Here is a 19,721-nt window from a genome sequence, read left to right as displayed (position 1 = left end):
CGGGGGGATTAAAGAAAAAAGTCTGTTAGCATCATTCTTCTCTTGGGAGCCTAAGTCTAAAGCTGAAATAGTAATTTAATTTTTAACAGATCCTTAGAAAACAACATCAGGACTTACATGTCCAAAGGTGTCAGCTTTTGTTTTTACAATCTTTGTGGAGAATCCTTCTCGACATTTATAAGCTAGACACTAGAAATCAATCTTATACGAGGCTTACCAAGTTTTGTTGCCGTTTTCTTGATTTGCCAGCACTGACCAGAAGCAATACTAGTATTTCCTTTAAAAGTAAATTTTCTGTATCAGGGAGAGATTTTCATATGCTGCATATATTACTTGGGGAATAACCTTTAAATTTGCATATATCCTTGTGCCTTCGCTGTCAAAGTTGTAATACTTGCCAGACTCTCAGCTTTGAAATTATGGGCAAGGCTGACACCACATCATTACTTTTCAAAAAAAACTGTGTTTCAGTTAGTTTGCAAGTTTTCCAAAACTCTAATAATTTTGGCTGAAATCATCTATGCCAGCTATCAACTTCAGTCTGAATTCAAACCCTGCAGGCAAATGAAAAATACTGTTCAGACTCCCTGAAAACAGGATTTTATGAATATTAAATGTTTTTTCATTCATAATGAAGTATTTTGATCTTTTCTTTGAACATGTCTAGATTTTGCATCAGGGATGCATTTTCTGTATTGTTATCAATATATGGCACATGTTGTCCAATAGCATAACCCATCGAAAATTCTGGGTTATCAACGGCCAGACTTTTTACCGCTTTCTTGGATAGGTACCACTTTCTTAGCTACAGTAAGCTGTGTAAGAATTTATCAGTGAAATAATCTTTCTACTGATCTAGTTTCTTTCTGGTTAACTTTTCTAAACTGATAAAATGGTACAAAAACTGTATAAGCAAGTCTTTCAGGTTTACCAGCTTGATGGAAGACTTCTGGAGAGATCGTCTCTTGTTCTTTGTGGTGCCATTCTGCCTTCAAAATGTGATTTAGGGGAGGGTACTAGAAGAGAAAAATTATTAAGAGAAAATTTTAAATCACATTTTGAACTTTTTATGTCATATAGGAGAACTATGTGATCAGCTGTACAACTTCCATCTTCCACTTCACTGTCATGCATTCGGAAATGGATGCAATTGATAAAGTATTTTCCCAGACTTCCCAGGCTGTCACCTACTAAGAAGTTAGTCTCGTAACCATCAAACAAGCCAAGCAACCTCTTTGGGCCATAGCTGTGCAAGCTACTTAAGTATATTTTTAAGATAATGAAATGTTGAAGTCTATTTTTATTCAGCAAAATATGTACATCTATGTTAAAATGTTTAGCTGGAAAAGGATTCACTCAAACATGCCTAAAATTAGGTACTTATGGTGATTAATTTTTGCCTGTGATTTGAACTAATAACAATCAAGGTGGCTGTGGTGCTGTAGTCTGGTTTCTGGTTCCTTGACCAGGTAGCTTATTCGTGTATTTAAATAAAAGAAATTTGTTATATAAAAATTGTTATAATCCATAATATTAATGCAGAGCAAGAACTAACAAAAAGTGTCATATATTTCTTTTGTTCCATGACTCCTTCCAATAGTTCCAGCAAAGCTTGAAAATGTATTTAGCTCCTTAATTCTTTTAAGGAGCGTGAAGTTTGGAGTACAGACAAAACCTTTAATCAGCTCAAGAAACACTTCTGGAGCTCTTCATGCTAACAACATTTTTGGAAAAGTTTTATTCACACATGAGTAATTGAATCCAGTGGGCAAACTAGTATACTGGAGTAGTTGAACCACTTCAGAAAAATACATTTATGTGCAACAAATAATCAGCCCTTGGAAAATTCTATTACTGAAAATTATTGAAACAAGTAAAATTAATCCAATTGTCTTCACTGGAAGTGGTATCAGGCTAATATTAAATGCTTTTGTAGGCAAAAAAAAAAAAAAAAGCTTAAATCATGAATACTAAGAGGTAGCAGGTAGTTGGGTGTATGTGTGGGAGTTAATGTCCAAATTGGAATGTTTGAGCTCTCAAGAAGCAGCGTACTGTGTGCTCTCTGTAATTGGGAGGGTCTGATTGTAAACAGCTCAACTAAATGAAACTGGCTCATCTGAAGTCCTCCAGTTACTGCAGAGACCTGGGACAGAACCACCAGTTAGGCAACTGCTCACACCTTGTGCTCATGCACGGGAACTGTTTGACTGAAGAGAACAGTGAGACTTGGTGTGCCACAAAATAAGGGGTGCCAGGAAGAAGTGGTCTTGGAAAAAAGAAGAGGGACCAAAAAGGAACAGGTAAAGTTTCTAGCTGGAAGAAAGATCTTGAAAGTGGAGGAGATCCTGGAGATCAGGGAGCTGTGAGGAGACGGAAGCCAGGGGAAGCACCAGGACACTGGCTGGTCATGCCTGAGACAGGTAACGGTGAGCAGCCATGCAGCAATGACAGACTCGACTTTCTGCCTGAGCATCCTGGGCCAGCAGCCGCCTCCCTGCAGGGATGGAACGTATGGATGGAAGGTGTGAAAGATAAGTAGTTTCAAAAATTCTCATCTCGTTGGTTCTTAAACAAACCCCAATAATCAGATCCTATGTGGGCAGTCATTTACTCTGTCTTGCCTGTGACATCTTAAAAGCATTATCTCAAAAAGTCCTACTTAAATTTTGGCTCAGCTGATGTCAAGGAAAAGTTCCTAAGCAGAGCCATGATCTTCTCTCTTAGTTAGCTGTGTAAAAAACTGCTAGCAGAGGATTTTTCTTTTTAAGAGGCCTCTTAAGTCCATGTATTTTTTGGATTGTTCATTCTTCTGATTGTTTTAAATTCAGACCAGTTTGTTATGAATGGCTGAAAAAATTAATTTTTTAAGGACAAAAAAGACCCAACTAGGGTGTAAAACATAGGGGATTTTAAGGACAAAAACCCAACAATGTGAACTTGCTCTCATTTTCCCACTCATTTTATGTCTCTGTTGGTTTCCTTGTGTGATTTGTTTCACCAATACAAAGTAAGCCTTCAGAAAGGCATTCAATTTCTCTTCCTCTTAAAAATCCATCAGAAGGAGGACTGGAAAAATTATCCCCGAAATCTTCACCTATGTATTTATTTATGAAGACAAATTAATTCTTGCTAAATTAGGCTTGGTCTTATGAGTAGAATTTTTTGACCTTGCTTCTGTCATGAAATGAGTTCAGGCAGTGTTTTGACTAGCAGAAGTTTATCTCATCATCTTTGCTGCAAAGGATCAATGATTTGTTCTTGCTGACTCTCGGCAGTGCCTTGGAGCACTTTGTAAAGCATCCCATGTGACAGCTGGGTATTTGACGGGACTACTAAACAATAGTATTTCCTTTTCACGCAGTTTCCTCTCCATCCTCCTCTTACTCTCTTGTTAAAAGTTAGAAACTGCTGATAGTATCTACATAGTTTAAGGTAATTAGAAAATTAGATAAACTGTCCCCACACTGTTTATTGGGTTGGAAACAGTGACCTGTTTTATCTGAGGAGTTAGGTTTTTACTTGATATACCTAAGATGTTAAATAAATATACAAGAGGGCCAAAGTACTGTAGAAGGTAAGATGTGTAACAGTGCACGAATGAGAAACTCACTACGGACTACTCTTTTATTATGATTATTATTAGTATGTAAAATGTACTTGTTTCTTTAGGATTGACTCCTACAGTATGTGAAAGTAAGTTGTAGCAATTATGAATTATCAATTACATTTGAAGAATAAGAAATAAGTTGCCCAATTCATTTATTCTGTTAATAATTCAGTTGAATCAACAGTCAAATTAGCTATGTGAGATGTTGAGCTATGAGTATTAATTATTCAAAAAAGGTTTATTAAGCATCTGTAGATACAGTAGATAAGCGAATTTATGCTTTTTAGGATACTTACAGTGAAAGTATATTGCATTCTGAATTTTCTGAAATTAAGAACCCTATAGTTACTAGGGAAAGAAAAAAAAAAACCCCAAACAAAAAAAACCCCTCAAACAACCGGAAGAAACCATAAACCCAGTTGATCAAAAGATATACTTTGTGTGTGTGTCAATTTTAAGTAAAAACTGATGCACCGATACTGTATTTGTTTTAGTATGAATTAGTTATTTGGACGTAGCTATAGGAAGGCTTGCAGCAGTATGGGTCCAGGAGTGCTTGGAATGTTGCTGCAGGTCTTGCCTGTTATTACCAGGCAGGACAGAACTGGATTGGGAGATAGTGCGGGTTTCAATTTAGTTGTTTAGGCTCTCCTTCTCATAACATAGAAAAAAGGAGACAAAAGCAGTAGTTAGAATTCTTCTCTACCACCTTCTCCTCCTCTTGTCTTCTGTGACAAAAAGACTGATAAAACCTAACCTCTTTTTCTTCCTACTCTGAGATGACAAAAGTTGGGAGATGAATGGAATCTCAGCTATTGAGAGATGCATCTAAAAGAGCAATTTTGGGGCAATTTGGGACTGTGAGAATATTGGAGGAACAAGCCGCTGATTGCTTGGGGGTGGGTAAAAACAATTGGAAGCAATCCATGTGGTTCTTTACTCAAAAGTCTCATCCCAATTATATTGAGGAGACTCACGGAGGAGTCACAGCTCAAATGCAGGACTTAGAGTGACAAAACTCATCCTGGGATTATTCCTTCTTCTCTTAGTCTCCATTTCTGGGCCTATAGATCCAAGTCAACACTTTCCAAAATTCAGGAAGCTCGGGAATGCTGCCAGGAGTAAATGCAACCTGTGCTGCTTTTTATGTATCTCAGGGAAAGGGGAATGATCATTTCTTCCAAGTATATGCTTAAAAACGGTAGTTGCTATTTATTTGTGTATGATCAAAATTGTCTTCTCATAAACCCAATACATAATAAATACTGGACTTCTATATACCACAAACGACATTATGATGATCTTGTTTGTTTCCAGTTTCCCGAAAATCTTGCTATAGCGGAGCCAACTCTCCAAACTGATCACTGAGACAGGAGCTGCACATTTGCAATTTCCGTTTATGACAGTTGCATCCCATCTTTACAGAAGCGCATAGAACAAAAAGGATGCTATAATCAGTCAGTAATTTTTTTTAACTTTTATCTAAATGAGTGTCTTGAAGTTATGTAATGGTGCATCTGGTCCTTTTGAGATAAGATACTTTGTCTTACAGTTAATGGAATTACATCTTTTCATTCAAGCAAAAGTTATATTGAGAGTCTCCATTTGATATAATGTTCTTCTAGTATGAACTACAGTTATGTCCCTAATGTGCACTTTATTGCCAGTCCTTGCCATCTTCTAATAATTTGCTTAATTTTCTTACTGCCCCAGTGGTGCCTCAGTATCATATCGCTGTTAGTAAACTGAGCACAGCCTCAAGTGTCCTATAACGTGAAACAAGGCTCATTCAACTTCGTCATCACCAAGGTTCAATCAAGATCAGATGGGTTAATGTTAGACTGAAAGTACACGCAACATAATACCAGTATATTCTATCTAAATTCATATTTCTGTGTTAAATAATCTCTCTTACATATGACAGAGAATATCTGCTTCTAAAAAGTTGTGATACATAGTAGCCTTGTGATCTAATCCTTAAAAATACTCATGCTGCTAATCTGATTTATTTCAATGGGACTATTTCCAAAACTAGCTAATGGTTTAAAGATAACATATAAGTGCAACCTAGATCTTCAAGCATAGGTGAATGAGTCAAGATGCCAAGAAAACAGGTCTAAGTAGATAGTACAGAGCTGTATTGACAGCTTAAATACTTTTCTGTCTTTACTTCTTGTAGCGTAGAAAGCTAGGTGGATTATGCTATTACAACTTGCCCTTCAAAAGACAGGCTGAAAATATATTTATCGTTTTCACTAAGAGCTGTTAGCTAGGGTCTCCATATTTGACAAAATCTAGAGCAGTTCGATGACTGTCACCTTTCTCCAAAATAGCAGATTTTCTTTTTCCTTTCCTCTTTTTTTTGGTGGAAGAGGAGAGGGAGGGGAGATATGTTGCTCTTGGAAATGTACAGAACTCGCAGTATGCATTCATCATGGTGTAAAGTTTGTATTTTTGGAAGTCTGATGTTTGGTTTCAGTCTTTAACTGATGAGACAGGCCACTTTTTCTGTGTTACATCCAGTAAATCAGGACAGTCAGCATTGCCCATTAAGCTTACTCTGCTTGAAATTTATCTCACCATCCAGTATTTGCAAATGAATCTCAGTGAAGCAAAAGGGCTGTTTGTCTCTCGCTAGCATTGCTGTGCACTGCTCACCAAGGGCTGGGTAAAGCTGGACAGGAACATGGGTAATGTGGCTGCTCCGCTTGTGTTCTGCATGTGCTCCTCTCACTGCCTGGTAGTGCTCTTGGTTCCTCCTTACTCCTGCAGGCTTCTGTTTCTGTGATCTAGTGACTGGGAACAGCAGGGGGCTGTATGTTCACCTTGCCCTTGGAGCCAAGAAGACTTCTTACGCCTCCCCAGCTTGGCTGGTTTCTCTTGAGGCGGAGCTGATTCCCAGCTGCGAGGTGCTAGGAAGCTATTCCTCTGTGTCATACTTTGCCCACTGTTGTGCTCCGTTCTCATGTGCATGATCTGCATTATGTATTTGTATTTAGTGTAAGAAAGGGCAAAATACAGCTTGCTGCATATTTTTATTTGATTTCTCTTGGCTGTAGGAGTATGCTTATTACTCTGTCTCTGACCTGTGAAATTACAGATCTATTTTCTTGGTTTGTTGTTTTGTTTTGGTTTTTTTTCAGTTGCTGTGAAAGTTCTGTAGAACAGGTTTACCTACCATTGGAGTAATCAATAATAAATTGTAAATCAATAAATAATAAATCTGCAGAGCAAAATGATGGAATATCCAGTTTGAACAGAAAAACTCACTTCTTTCCAAAGCAGCATGGGATATTCAGGTAGTTGGACCTCCACAATCCAAAGGAAAAGAGAAAGTTCTTTCTCCGGTAAAACTAACCTTATAATTGTTTGCTTGCTTTTTAATGCTTGTCATGCCATCACTACATCTTAAAGTAATTAAGAGTCATAGAAGATGTTGCAAAGAGAGTGTGTGTGGTTCTGGTTTATGAGTGGTCCCTCAGATACTTGACAAATCATATCAGTGCATTATCAGACTCGAGAGCTTTGGATGGGTTCTAGATGTGTTTAGGCAATCGGAGGCATGTGGGAGTTTGGTGGCAGAACACACACTGTACACCACCGCAAAGAAGATAGAAAATAATCCATACAAGTGTGTGCAAAACTAGCTTTAAAGACCCCTGCTGCTATCGTGAAGCAAACAGGCAGGCAGTGTGGTGAACAGACAGCACTGGTGAGAAGTGCTTGCATGAGTCCACGGTCTAGAAATAAGACTCAGGAGCCTAAGAGTTAAGCTATTGAAATTTGCAAAAACTATGTTTGGGAGGATCTCCAAATAGTGTACCAGGCAGTTGTCTTGCCTTTAAAAAACCCCAAATGAAAAAAAAAAAAAAAAAAAAGCATTGGTCACAGTGATGAGAATGGTTTCCAGGCACACCACTATAAGGCCTGTCTGCAGTGATCAGTAGAGCTGGATTTGAATTTATAGGTCCTCCAACCAATTGCACTTACAATTCCTGTAGTTTCCTTTGTGTTGTGTTCATTAAGAAACTCTGAAATAGTAAGATGGGCTGAGACAGCAATGTGTATCAATGCAGGTGCTGCACCAGAATGGTTTTATGGTTTCTTCACTGGAGCTCACTTGCAGAGAGCCTGTTTGCACCTATCTGTCCTGCCCACTGCTGCTCTCAAGTCCAAGCCAGACCGCACGGATGGGGCAAAAGCGATTGTGCTGCACTTCTATGCCAGAGGTGGCTTATGGGAAGCTACTGCTGGAGTTCAGCAGCTAAGGGGTAGACATGCCTGCAAAGTCATAGCTCTTAAGACCAATGTGGCCTTTTACAATCATAGAATCACTTAGGTTGGCAAAAAACCCTTAAGACCATTGAGTCCAACCATTAATCATTTTGTTTGTCCTAGATAAGAATACAGGCCATACAGTCTGATCCAGGCGTTCCAGCATCTGGCTCAACAGCTGGTGGTAGAGTCTTAAATAATCAGTAAACTGACAAGGATGTAAGAAAGGCAGGAAATCCACCGCTTTCCCAAAAATGTGATTTATGTTGTGCTGAAAGAGAACTTGTTCATTAAAACCCAGCTGAATCTCTGAGGGAGAGCTAATGCACCACAGTCTATTCTGTCATCTCCCACAAGAACTTGCTGGCAACTAATCTTGGTCAGTGATGTTAATGAAGGGAGGCAGATTTCTCTCAGAGGGATTGAGTTATTAGCATACCCCATCAGATCAGTCTTGTTCAACTAAACAATTAAAATAACAACATTAAAATAATCATGAAAGTGTATTCCCAATATGTGGTTCCACCCACACGCACACACTTTGATATTGCACAGACGATAATTCCTTTCTAGATAAATATCTTCATTCAAAGCTGCTTCAACTCCAAAAGGTTCCCAAGTTCAGCAGCCCAGTCACCTCCCACTTTAACAGTTGAATCCTTTCATGGAAAACTGGATTTAGTATTGCCCTGTGAAAAAGACACACAGTAAATCAGGCTGAAATACCGTGCCATAAATCTCCATGCGTCAGGGTAAGGAAGGACAATCATCTCAGTCATTCTACAGAAAGAGTAATGGCTCTGCAGTTCAGTATAAAATCTCATCTTCCTATATCCACAAGTCATCAAGCAGAACAAAACAGATCCTGACAAAACATTCCTTCCATATGAATGTGCAGAATTAATGACATCGCTGAACCTTTCCAGATTTTGATATTGTGGTCATAAGCATCAAGCCTAGTTTGGAAGTCATCATGCAGTCACCTTTCTTAACTTTACTAAGTAAACGGCAGTCACCAAAACAGTGAAACCACTGGTGTTTGCATGGAACTGCTCTAGTGGCAAGCTGTTAATCCTTGCTTGAGGGAGGTGTACGGCGCAGGCAGCGCATGCGGACAGAAATGTGAGGTGTACCTTCAGAAAACTGCAGAAATCATGAGAATCCCTGGATTGGACAGTCAAGTTTTTCTAATCAATATAATGACTTATTAGGCATTTCTTTCAAATTTAATGGTCCTGTAGATTTCTATGATTGGGCAGCAAATCATTTTCTAAGGAGCTCTGCAGCATAGGTACAGAACCTATGTATGTCATATGTATCCACCATGAACATATTCTACAGTTTCATGATGTATATTCTGCTTAATTGTATTGAAAACATCTTTTATCATCTTTGTGACTTACATTTTATTACCTTCAACTCTGTACGTGCTGTAAAAAAGAACTCAGTTTAAACAGAAATTGTGAGAAGTTTTAAGACTGGAAGTTAGTGTTAATGCTGAATTGAAATAACATGTTTTTGGGTATGTTTTCAGATGTTTCTTTCCTTTCGCTATGAAGTGATTACCTAATATTGCAGATGGAAATGGCATCGAGCCTTAAAGTTGTCTCACACTTTTTTTATGTGGTTTTTTCCCTCTTTGTTCTGTTCAGTGTTAACTTACGTAAGAGCTATGCTGACTTTTATTAGGGTATTAAATCTCTGACATCTTTGGCACACAATACTTCTGTTTCTTGCACAAGGGGTGTTAACACATTATTTAGAAATAAACAATTTTACATCCACAGGGGCAGCATCTGCCCTGATTTGCGATAGGAGAAAACACCCAGTCATGACCTTATGCAATAAACAGTTTAATATTCCTCCTTCTCATGATGATATAGCCATAGCATGCATTGTTACTATTGGATCATGTAGTAGCAGCCAGCTGACACCTCAGCTGAATCCACTACTTCACCAAGTACCAAGAGGCTTTTCAGATGACCCAAATGACCTTTACCTGTATGTGCAACATAGTACTTTAGCAGAAAGAGGGATTTAAGGAAGCATGAATCAATGTGTTACAAATTTTACTGTTAGGGTCCGGTGGCATGAATATGATGGATTAATTTAATTCCAAGTTTTCTTCCTACGAGCATATACCAGGACCACACCTTTACAGGAGACGTTGCTTCCGTGTTGAAGCAGCCAGAAAACCCCACAAATATCTAAGGTGGCTACTTAGAAGAATAGGACAAAGAGCACGTACGGATTTCTGAAACAGATTTCCATATAGGCTAGCCATTGTCCTGGGGCTGCCTGTGTAGTGTTTCGCTAAATTACCTTACTTATCTAAACTGCTTGGATTTCTAGCTTACCTCAAGGTCCTGTACGCTGACTTTAATCAAGGCTCAGTCAAAAATTGCTTAGAGCCTTTGGCCCTCCTGCTTACATCAAGAGAAGAGATTTCTAATTCTGATCAGGTAGTCTGGCAAGACTCAACAGTTACAGCAATAATTCATATGCAATGTCATTGTCCCAGGTTGTGTCTGCAGCACGCCTGCCACCAGTCTATTTGGTTTGCAAAAGGAAAACCTACAGTGTGTGTCAGTAATGTTATAAATAATGCATCCAATTAATCAACTACGTGCTGTTGCGTTTCCCTGAAGCCCATGAATCTGAAAGCCCCAAAGAAACTGCACTTTGAGAGAAATGTTTAGACATAAATAGTGCCCTTATTCTGAGGTCAGTCCTTTGCACTCTCCTCTCTGTGATGTACAGCAGAAGACGTACGGAGGCTGCCCCTTGCAGCATTACGTAGGACGAGAACAAGTACTAAAAGCTCATGCTGTGATTCCCAGCTGCGTGAGGAGGATGCAAGATAAGGGCTGACAGGCCAGGCTCCGATGCAGGAAAGATGGAAAGAGGCAGCGGGAGGTATGCGTGTGTGCATGGTAAACGAGAGTCCAGGCCTTTCCAGAAGCTAGCAGGAACCTTCACTTCACCTTTTAATTTTTTTATGGTTCCACTGAGGTAGTGAATTGTTTCATATCATATGAATGACACCAGTACTGAAATGTGATGCAGCTTGCCAGCAGCGAGATGGAGGCCAGCACAACGTGGTCCTTTTCTTCCCAGCCTGCACTTTTCTTTGATATAAGGAACAAAAACTGTGTTTCAAAAGAGAAACGGTATCAAATTAGAATTCATATTAATTAGATTTCCTGCAGTAAAACAAGAAATAAATCAAACATGATCCTGGAGAAATGGTTTCTTGCAGTTGCAAGCTTGCTTTTCCCCTAAAGAGACACTAGTGCTTGCTTTGAGGGGGGAATGAAACTGTAAACTGAAAAGTCATTTGAAAATGATAAATTAGGCTGTGATTATGCCAAGTGATATTAATTATGCTGATAGACTATATAGCAAGGAATTTTTAACTGGCTCAGTTCTGCCTTCTGGCTTGCTCTGACAAGTAGCAATGTGTCAGGCTTGGTTTGTTAGTAAGCTTCATCAACAGCAGTAAGAAAGCCCAAACTTGCACTTTCAGTTCTGTGGTAGGTTCTACATGAACAACATCACAGAGTGGTCTGTGGTTTAAACAAATTCTATTTGTATTGTTTGCACAAACAGACTTGGTTTTGCTGAGTATTCCATATCAATAGAGGAGATGGCTGAAAAAGAAAAATCATGATTTTTTTTTTTCTAATGTGACAAGGACACGGGGGATTTCTGTTTTTCTGCTTTGAAGATCATTGCTACCTCTTCCTGACAAAGTTCTTTTTAAACCACACCATTTTAAAACAAGCTCCCCTTCTGCCTGGGTGTCTAGCTTGCTTTGCATCTCAGTGGCAGTATCTTTCAGCAGAAAGGAAATGGTGAACCTAATTTTCTTTTTTTAGCATGGTTTTCATAAGATCAGGGTGCTATGCAAAATAATGGTGGGACTATCAACTGAATGTAAGGCGAAGTGGAAATTAGTAGAGCATCACTGCAGTTTTGTGTTCTTGACCTGTGGCCCAGCACAAAAAGGAATGGGACACAAAAATTATCAGCTCCTAAAATATCTCCTCCGCCTTATCGTGGCAGCGTTTTGCCATTAGGTAATAAAAGTAAAAATAATGTATGATGTTGTAACTTCCCTGGGACTCTTATTCTGTGAGAACCACAGACCCAAAGCTATCAAACATACTTGCTAAAGGTGAGAATTAAAGACCAGTGGACTGCTAGTGGCTGCCAATTCAAATGTACTTTATCAGTTCCAAGGGGGTACAGTCAGTCCAGTGATGTCCCTTCCTTTTACTGAGAGCGTGTCACGGCTTTATACCGACATTCAGTGCCAATGCTGGGTGCACTCTATCAAATGCATCACCTCTTCTTGGTCACACGCTCAGATTTATTTCCAGCACAGTGGCTTGAATGACAGTTTTCCATTTTCAGTGATGGGATTGAGTTCCCAGCTCAGGTTAGGACTGCATTCTGATGTGGAAGGGACTTTTTCCCTGGTTCAGGAGAAATTCTGCCCGCCCATTATTTTCAAATCACTTAAAACCAAGATGATGGAAAATTAACCTTTGACCTTAGATGACAGCAACATAAAACCCACACAACTGTGGGCCAGGCACAAGAGATACCCATGTGCAAGACTCACAAAGCGATTCACTGGAGAATGGTTAAGAGTTGAATCTAGGAATTTCAAAATAACATTTATTCAATAAAAGCGTCTATAGAAAATAGGGACAATAGTTACAATGAAACCGTTAATCTCAAAATTTAATCTGTTTGAATTTTTTAAGTGATCTTCAAAAGCAGTTTGTGGTTTTCAAAATAACAAGGAATTCAGGTAAGAACATTTATTGTGCCCTAGATGATTTCCGACTCATAAATTTTGCATTTATTCTCTGTCAGATAGTTTAAGCTAGACAGTGTTTTATTAACTTTCTAAGAATACAGTGCTTTACCATTTGTATTAATCTTTCTATTTAGTATTTCCCATCAGTAGCGTAGCTCCCATGTTCTTGCCAACATGGAAGGAAAAAGTGGAACTCAGCGCAGAAGCAGGACTGTGCCGGATTTGGTTTTCACTGAATTACTTTTGATTTTAACATAACAAAGCTGTGAAGCCTCTGCACTGTATTACTAGCCAAGCACTGAGGGAAGATTATGGCTCAGGATGCACAAGAGTAGGTTGCAATTTCTAGTGAAGTGTCAGCTGAGGTACGTGCTTTTGCTGTTTTGGTGGACTCTCACACCTGCATAGGTTTTGTGAGAGAAGAGCCAGGCAGTGTTGCAGCCTTCTCAGCCTCTTCAGCATCAGGTTGCATTTTTGGTTTGCATCAAAATGACGCCTGTCTGAATGGGGTCTGTAACACTTAATGAATTTGTGATGAGCACTACTCCTGTAATCCTGGTACAGCGAAGTCTGCTACAACAGTCACATCATCAATAGTGCACAAAGAAACACTTTTACCTTTCTCAAATCTCTTTGTGTGTGTCTGTCTCTCCGTTGCTGATGGTCTCTCCCATCAGAATACCCTTCCCCTCCTGCACCACCAGCAGAGGCCACGGCTCAGCTGTTACCTGTGCCTGGCAGGGGACTGGCACACTCTGCTCGGCAGGTTTTGGTGAGAGGTGAACAACAGCTGCACGGAAGGCAGCCTTAAGATGATGCTGTGTACGATTGGAAAAGATTCACTGAGCATTAAATGATACCAGATGAGAGCATAAGGGAGGTTTGCAGTAGGGGTCAGGTAAGACTGATAACCAAGTGAAAAGGAACCGTATGTTTGGAGTGCGGGCTAACCAAATAATGAGAGCCCATGTTATTAAAACATAATGAGTTTACCAATGTAAATATCTGTGGTCAGCTCTAAGGTGGTAATGAATGCATTGTATATTGTTTTTCTTTAGAAGCTGTTGAAAATCTTAGGTCCTTTTAGGCCATGGTAATTGATTCATCAGTATAGCATGCTTTTTCTTACTCCACTACTCTACCCAGTTGTGATTCTGGTTTTGCATAGTCATTCATTTGGAAATTGGTCATTAAAAAAAGCACAGGCTCGAAATGATAATTAAATACATTTTCAAACACAGGCAAATGGCAGATGCACACACAGTCCTTTATATAAAAAGGCTACTTAGTAAATTTAGCGTGCAATAGGCTACCTGTAGTTAATCTGGAGTTTCTCTAGCACAGGCAATGGATACCCAGCGCCTGCCGGTGGCCAGAGCTTTTGGGCAAATGGCAGATAGTGCCTGAGGAGAGCTGCCTGTTGTTTTCAGGATCAGGCTCGAGTGTGAGCAATTACTAAAAACTTTTTCTTTAAAAGAAATTAGCAAGGAGTTTTCTAAAGCCTCCTGCTACGTTTGCCACAATTCCGATATTGCAAGCTGTGAACCAGATTGTGCCACTCTTATGTAGGTCAAATAGTACCTTGCCTACACAGTGGGGTTGTCTCTTACAGTGCAGCTCAAGGTGAATATAAAAAGCACTGTCTAGTCTGCACAGTGCAGGATAAGGACACATGGTACACCCTGTCTAACCCTTGATCCAAATGGATTTGAAAAGTCTTGCTAACGCTGTTTCTCAGTTTATGAAGCTTACAGTATTATGGGTGCACCTGTATTGTTTAGGTTCTTGTGTTTGGTTTTTTTTTTAATTTCGTATATGATGCCTACAAATATACAAGGGAAAAGAATAAGCAGAAATTCCTGTTTGTGAAATCCTGCTCTTTGTTCAGTCTAGTAAGGAATTCCTCCTCGTCATAAAAAACCCACTATTTTTTGAACTAGGCTGAATTTGTTACTTTTTGTAGCTTAGCTGATTTCTGTAGTTGGAGCATCATTGTACAGTGGGTATGAGCCCCGTTTCTTGAGTCTTGTTTAGCCATTCACTTCTCTGGTGCTTTAAGAAGCAACAAAGCTGGTGAAGGGTCAGACCACAAGTCTTAAGAGGAGCAGCTGAGGGAACTGGGGTTGTTTAGCCTGGAAAACAGGAGCCTGAGAGACCCTATCTACAACTACCTGAAAGGAGGTTGTAGCCAGGTGGATGTTGGTCTCTTCTCCCAAGTAACATGTGGTCGGATGAGAGGAAATGGCCTCAAGTTGTGCCAGGGGAGATTTAGATTGGATATTAGGAAAAATTTCTTCACCAGAAGAGTCATCAATCAGTGGAACAGGCTGCCCTGGGAACTGGTGGAGTGCCACCATCCCTGGAGGTAGTTGTAGATGTGGTGCTTAGGGACATGGTTGAGTGGTTGGACTTGGCAGTGCTAGGTTAATGGCTGGACTTGATGATCTTAGAGGTCTTTTCCAACCAAAACTATTCTATGATTCTAAGAAAGCATTTACTGGTAAGAAAGACCAGTGATTTGGTATCCTTTAACAGTTGCTCTGCACAAAAGTAAATGGTATGGGGAACAAGGAAAACCAGCTCCTACGGTTTTCATTCTTTGAGAAGAGCACTCATGGTTCTTAACAAAGAGGGAAAGAAACCTGCTTGTGAAAGGAAAAAAAATTCTCTATCCAGAAAACCATTCCTGTCCCCAGCCCCCACCGCATGCTCTGAAAATGTCACTCACAAGCAAATGTGTGACTTTAACATCCAAATATTTCAGTTCCATTTTAAGGCAATCAGATTTGTGACTCCCTATTTTCACTTCAGATTTATCTCCCTTAATTTTATTAAGGTCTTGATTTCTTGAGGTCCTCTTAGTTTTAATTTTTCAGTGATGTTTTCATTACTGTGTAAGTTGCTTTTAAAACTCAGGATGAAGAAATCCTTCCTTTGCCTTAACAGCTCTTGCCCTGAAGGGTTTTACCTTAACAGACACCTCAGATGATGCTTAGCTGCAGATTTCAGTCACCGCAAATCAGGGAGCAACACTCACATTTTGATTCTTTCACTATAAATGTTTTTTTCCTGCTTCTCCTCTGAGACTATTAAAAAAAAAAAAGTCTGTAATAACAGTAGCTTTCAGACTGAAGAGAAAGTCTTCTTCCCTTATCTAGATGACATACAACTTCATACTAAATCTGTCACTAGCACATCCTTGCTGCCCACTCTCTGTGATGCCTCCAGGATGATAGGCTTTGTGCTTAATTGGAAAAAAACCAGTCTCTCCTCACCTCAGCGTACGGGAGTAAAAATAGGCTCAGTGTGAAAGACGCTTCTGAAACAGAGTATTTTTTCTACAAGAAAGGAGACGGCTGGGGTTTTATTGCATACACGTGTGCACTGTTTGTATTGTTTTCATATCAAGGTGACGTGTCATATGTAAACCAAGATGGTCAGGAGGTGACAGGCTGACATCTAACCTGGTTTCCTAAGGAAATGAGGTCTGCACAATAAGCATCGGAGTTGCTGTCTGCCCTATTCCACTAACTTTGAATCTACTTTCCAGGTTCAGGCAAATTTGAACGTAAGTTCATAAAAGCTTAATGAAAAGAGGCAGCTGGGTAAAGAGGATAACTGCGTTTGCCCAGATAGGGAAAGGAGAAGCCCGGTCTGTGTCGTGTACCAGGGAATCCGTGTGGGGGAGAGCTCTTATCACGGCTTCAGAAGCAGGAAAAGCTTTGATCAGTGCTTGCCTCCAGAGAAGCCAGCTGCAAGACGCAATGCCATGGGAAAGCAGGGTTCATTACTGAGCTGTAAACATACCTCCCAAAATGGCTTCGTTTCTGTCTGTGATATGAGTGTAACCACCAGGAGTGGGCAAGTGGCAGGGCTCCTGCCAGGGAACGGCCCCGCAGACGCCCGCTCCCACCACGGGGTCAAGTTCCTGTGCAAAACGGGCTGGTCCCCGCGCACGCGTCTGTTTATGGGGAGAGGCCAGCGCTACGGCGTGGATAATCTTACAGTCAGGCAGGGTGGCTATCTGTAAAAATTGCACTTAAAAAAACCCATTAGTGCCCCAGGCTCCCTCCCTATCTCTGCACGTGAGGAAGCACTTAGGCAGAAGGGCAATGCTTTAATTCTCAGGCAGGGAGAGGAGATGCTGCAAGCACGGTGCTCCAAGGAGAGTTGCTCACACAGATGCAGTCCTGGCAGTTTCTGGTGTGCTGTTAGGACACTGTTTTATCTTTACTTTTAATGGAAGGGATAAAGTGGGATAGTAATAATGGGACTGATAAATGAAAGGAAAAGTGTAACCACATAATTATGTCAGAATCAACTAACAGCCATGAAAAGCCGATTAAACCACATTATGCAGATACATGTAACAGAATACTATTAGTAAGTCCTTTGCAATGGCATGCCTGGCAATTAAGAGAACAGTATTGGCAGCACACAGTGAAAACAGTGATAATGTATAGTTAAAAATGTTTGGAGACAAACAGTGCAGAGAGGACAGGGACAGCCTAGAACTGAATACAGGAGCGTCCTCAAAGATACCAGCACCCAGGGGAAAAAACAAAGATGTTATTCCACATAGACTGTTTGACTAGGATGTCGGGCGTAGCTTGGAATAATTTATATTTATCACCAAAATGAATTTACTGGCTTATCCATAAATGAAAAGCTGCAGTCCAGCAAGTAGCCTGTATTTTCCAGCTCTCCACAAATTTTAGGTTGTGCAGGCTAATTGAGGAATTCCTTATTTTTTCAGAATTAAAGAAGCCTGCAGAAATAATCTGATTGAGGCAGTAAGAATATTAGTTAATGTTCTTGTGGTTGCAACTATTCAGTAAATATTTGGGAATGAGATAACTCAGTGTCGTATATTCTTATGTATGTGGTATTTCCAGGTTAGGGATCTGAAGAAGGTGTCACCCATCGAGTTTCTTTCTCTTTGGAGTATTGGGATTTGTTGTTTCCTCTCACCCAACATAGACAGAGAGCTGAAGGTTCAATTCTATCCTTCCCTTCCGCTGCCCACTCTTGCAGAGCAGTTCTCATCTGTAGTCAGGGAGAATTGCGCAGGAACAAGCTCTGAGATAACGTTAGTGTGGGGTTCAGAGTTTCCACAGGCTTTGCAAAAAGATACGCTCCTACCAGAAACTATGTGACTGTGGAGAGCTCATCGAAGGGAATAAAACCAGTCCAGATTTTCTGGTGTCAAAGGATGAGCATGCTGGAGAGTTCGTACTCCCCTTATTTTCCTCATCATGCCAGACAGACTGCTGAGTCATGCTACCAAGAGAATTTGTTTGCACAAAACCAGCATGGATCTTTTACATATTTACCCTACATATTGTTTTCCAACATATACATGCAGGTTTTCTCCTCACTCTGTTTTTGGACATGGCTGAACTAGTGTGAAACGCAGATAATGGAGGTCAATAGCATCTGTGCCCACAGCAGTGCTTTCCTGAGCTATTATAAAGCAAAGGAAGGGAGAGAGTGTGCATGCGGTTACGCTTTGATTACAGAAGCCAGGCAATATGTTTATAAATGAAATTCTGTCAACAACTTAAGTACCATGGATGTGCAATTAATGAAATCCCTGCCAAACGAAGATTTATGATGACTAGGAGACGTGCCTTTACTTAAATGGACAAGTGAGACTGTGTCCGTAGAAGGTCAAAGCATCTAATTGTACTACGATGGCTATATTTACTTGGGCTATTTTTCCTCATACTTTATATGTGAGAATGTTGATGCTTACAGAGTACTTTTCCTGAGAGAAGAGTACCGTTATCTCCATTGGTACGTGTGAAGAAACTGACATCCAGAAATTTGGAATACCCTAGGTGAGGTACCGTACCATAGCGATGGGGGAATTAAGAACCCAGCCTTTTCGTGTCCTAATTAGGTATACTGGATCATGCTGGATTTAATAGTGCAGTAAATTTAGCTACTGATAATATTAAACTCCTGTTTTTTCATCCTTTTATTTGAAGCTGGAGCATCATATTTCTTCTCCAGCAGAGAAATAATTTAAGTCCATTTCTTTCATCTTTTCCAGAGCTCTCAGAAAACAAATTGTTTCTCAAGTAAGAAACTGTCACTGGTAGTAGCGTGTACTTCTACATCACCCAGCAAAAAGGATGCTTTTCCTGTAAACAAAAGAATATAAAAATACTAAATAAATAAAAAAACCACTCTAGCCAGGAGTAGTAAACCTTGGGCAACACCTACAACAAAAATGGTGCCTATGACAAATGGGTATCACTCCTGAGTTGTGTCCGTCCATAAGGTGTGCTGTACTCTACCAGGACATGCGACTCACATACATTGAACATACAAACCCTGTTACAGCTTTTGGCCGCTCTGGACTTCGAAGATTTAGCCTGTATTTTGCCCTTAAAAGAATATGGTTAGGAATGTTCTTGTAGTTGACAGTACTACCACTGAGCCCAAGGCATGCTTCTGGAAGACACCCCTCAGACACTCTTACGTTCTTGCTGCATACTTCCACAGATCCATCAGCCAAAGTATCACTCATGATATGAACTTTTAATTTCACAGATGAAGGAACTTGGCGTCATCGTATACAATTGTAGCTGCCTGGTCTTGGATTTACAAAGGATATTTGCCCTGTATAGCTCATTAAGATACAAGAATAAAATACCTCCAAGTTGGTCTAAGAGACTATATGGAGTGTACGATACTCAAAATAAACTGACGCTGCAGCTGAACGAGACAAAATCAGAAGCTTTCGTGTCGGTAAGTTCTGAGATGGGTTGCGGAGAGGGAGGGAAGGGAAGAAACTTATTTAACTCACCACGTTTTTGGAAGATCTGGAAATGTAACATCTGCTTACTTTCCTAATATTGTCCTTTACGAACTACAGAGCAGTGAGACCAGGTTAGGTAGGTACTAGGAGCAACTGGGAAAAGAATCTTAAGTGTCTTTTCACTGATACAGAGATGTTCGCAGTTCCCTGCAGTAAGTCCATCACAACGCTGTGCTCTCCCTGAG

The 19,721-nt window shown here is 40.1% G+C and overlaps 1 protein-coding gene across 3 annotated transcripts in view; it reads left to right on the top strand.

Moving 5' to 3' along the window:
• Positions 1–19,721, top strand: part of PLD5 (phospholipase D family member 5) — a 152,044-nt gene that overhangs the window by 118,017 nt on the left and 14,306 nt on the right. For all 3 annotated transcript variants that reach the window (XM_054822491.1, XM_054822492.1, XM_054822490.1), the window contains exon 6: positions 19,269–19,466. In XM_054822491.1, coding sequence (XP_054678466.1) covers positions 19,269–19,466 — 198 coding nt within the window. The remainder of the gene's footprint in view (positions 1–19,268; positions 19,467–19,721) is intronic.

Source organism: Grus americana, chromosome 3 (assembly GCF_028858705.1).
Source record: "Grus americana isolate bGruAme1 chromosome 3, bGruAme1.mat, whole genome shotgun sequence".
NCBI classification, from domain to species: domain Eukaryota; kingdom Metazoa; phylum Chordata; class Aves; order Gruiformes; family Gruidae; genus Grus; species Grus americana.
The sequence above is the reverse complement of the archived record's forward strand: the minus strand, read 5'-3'. Positions and strand labels throughout refer to the sequence as shown.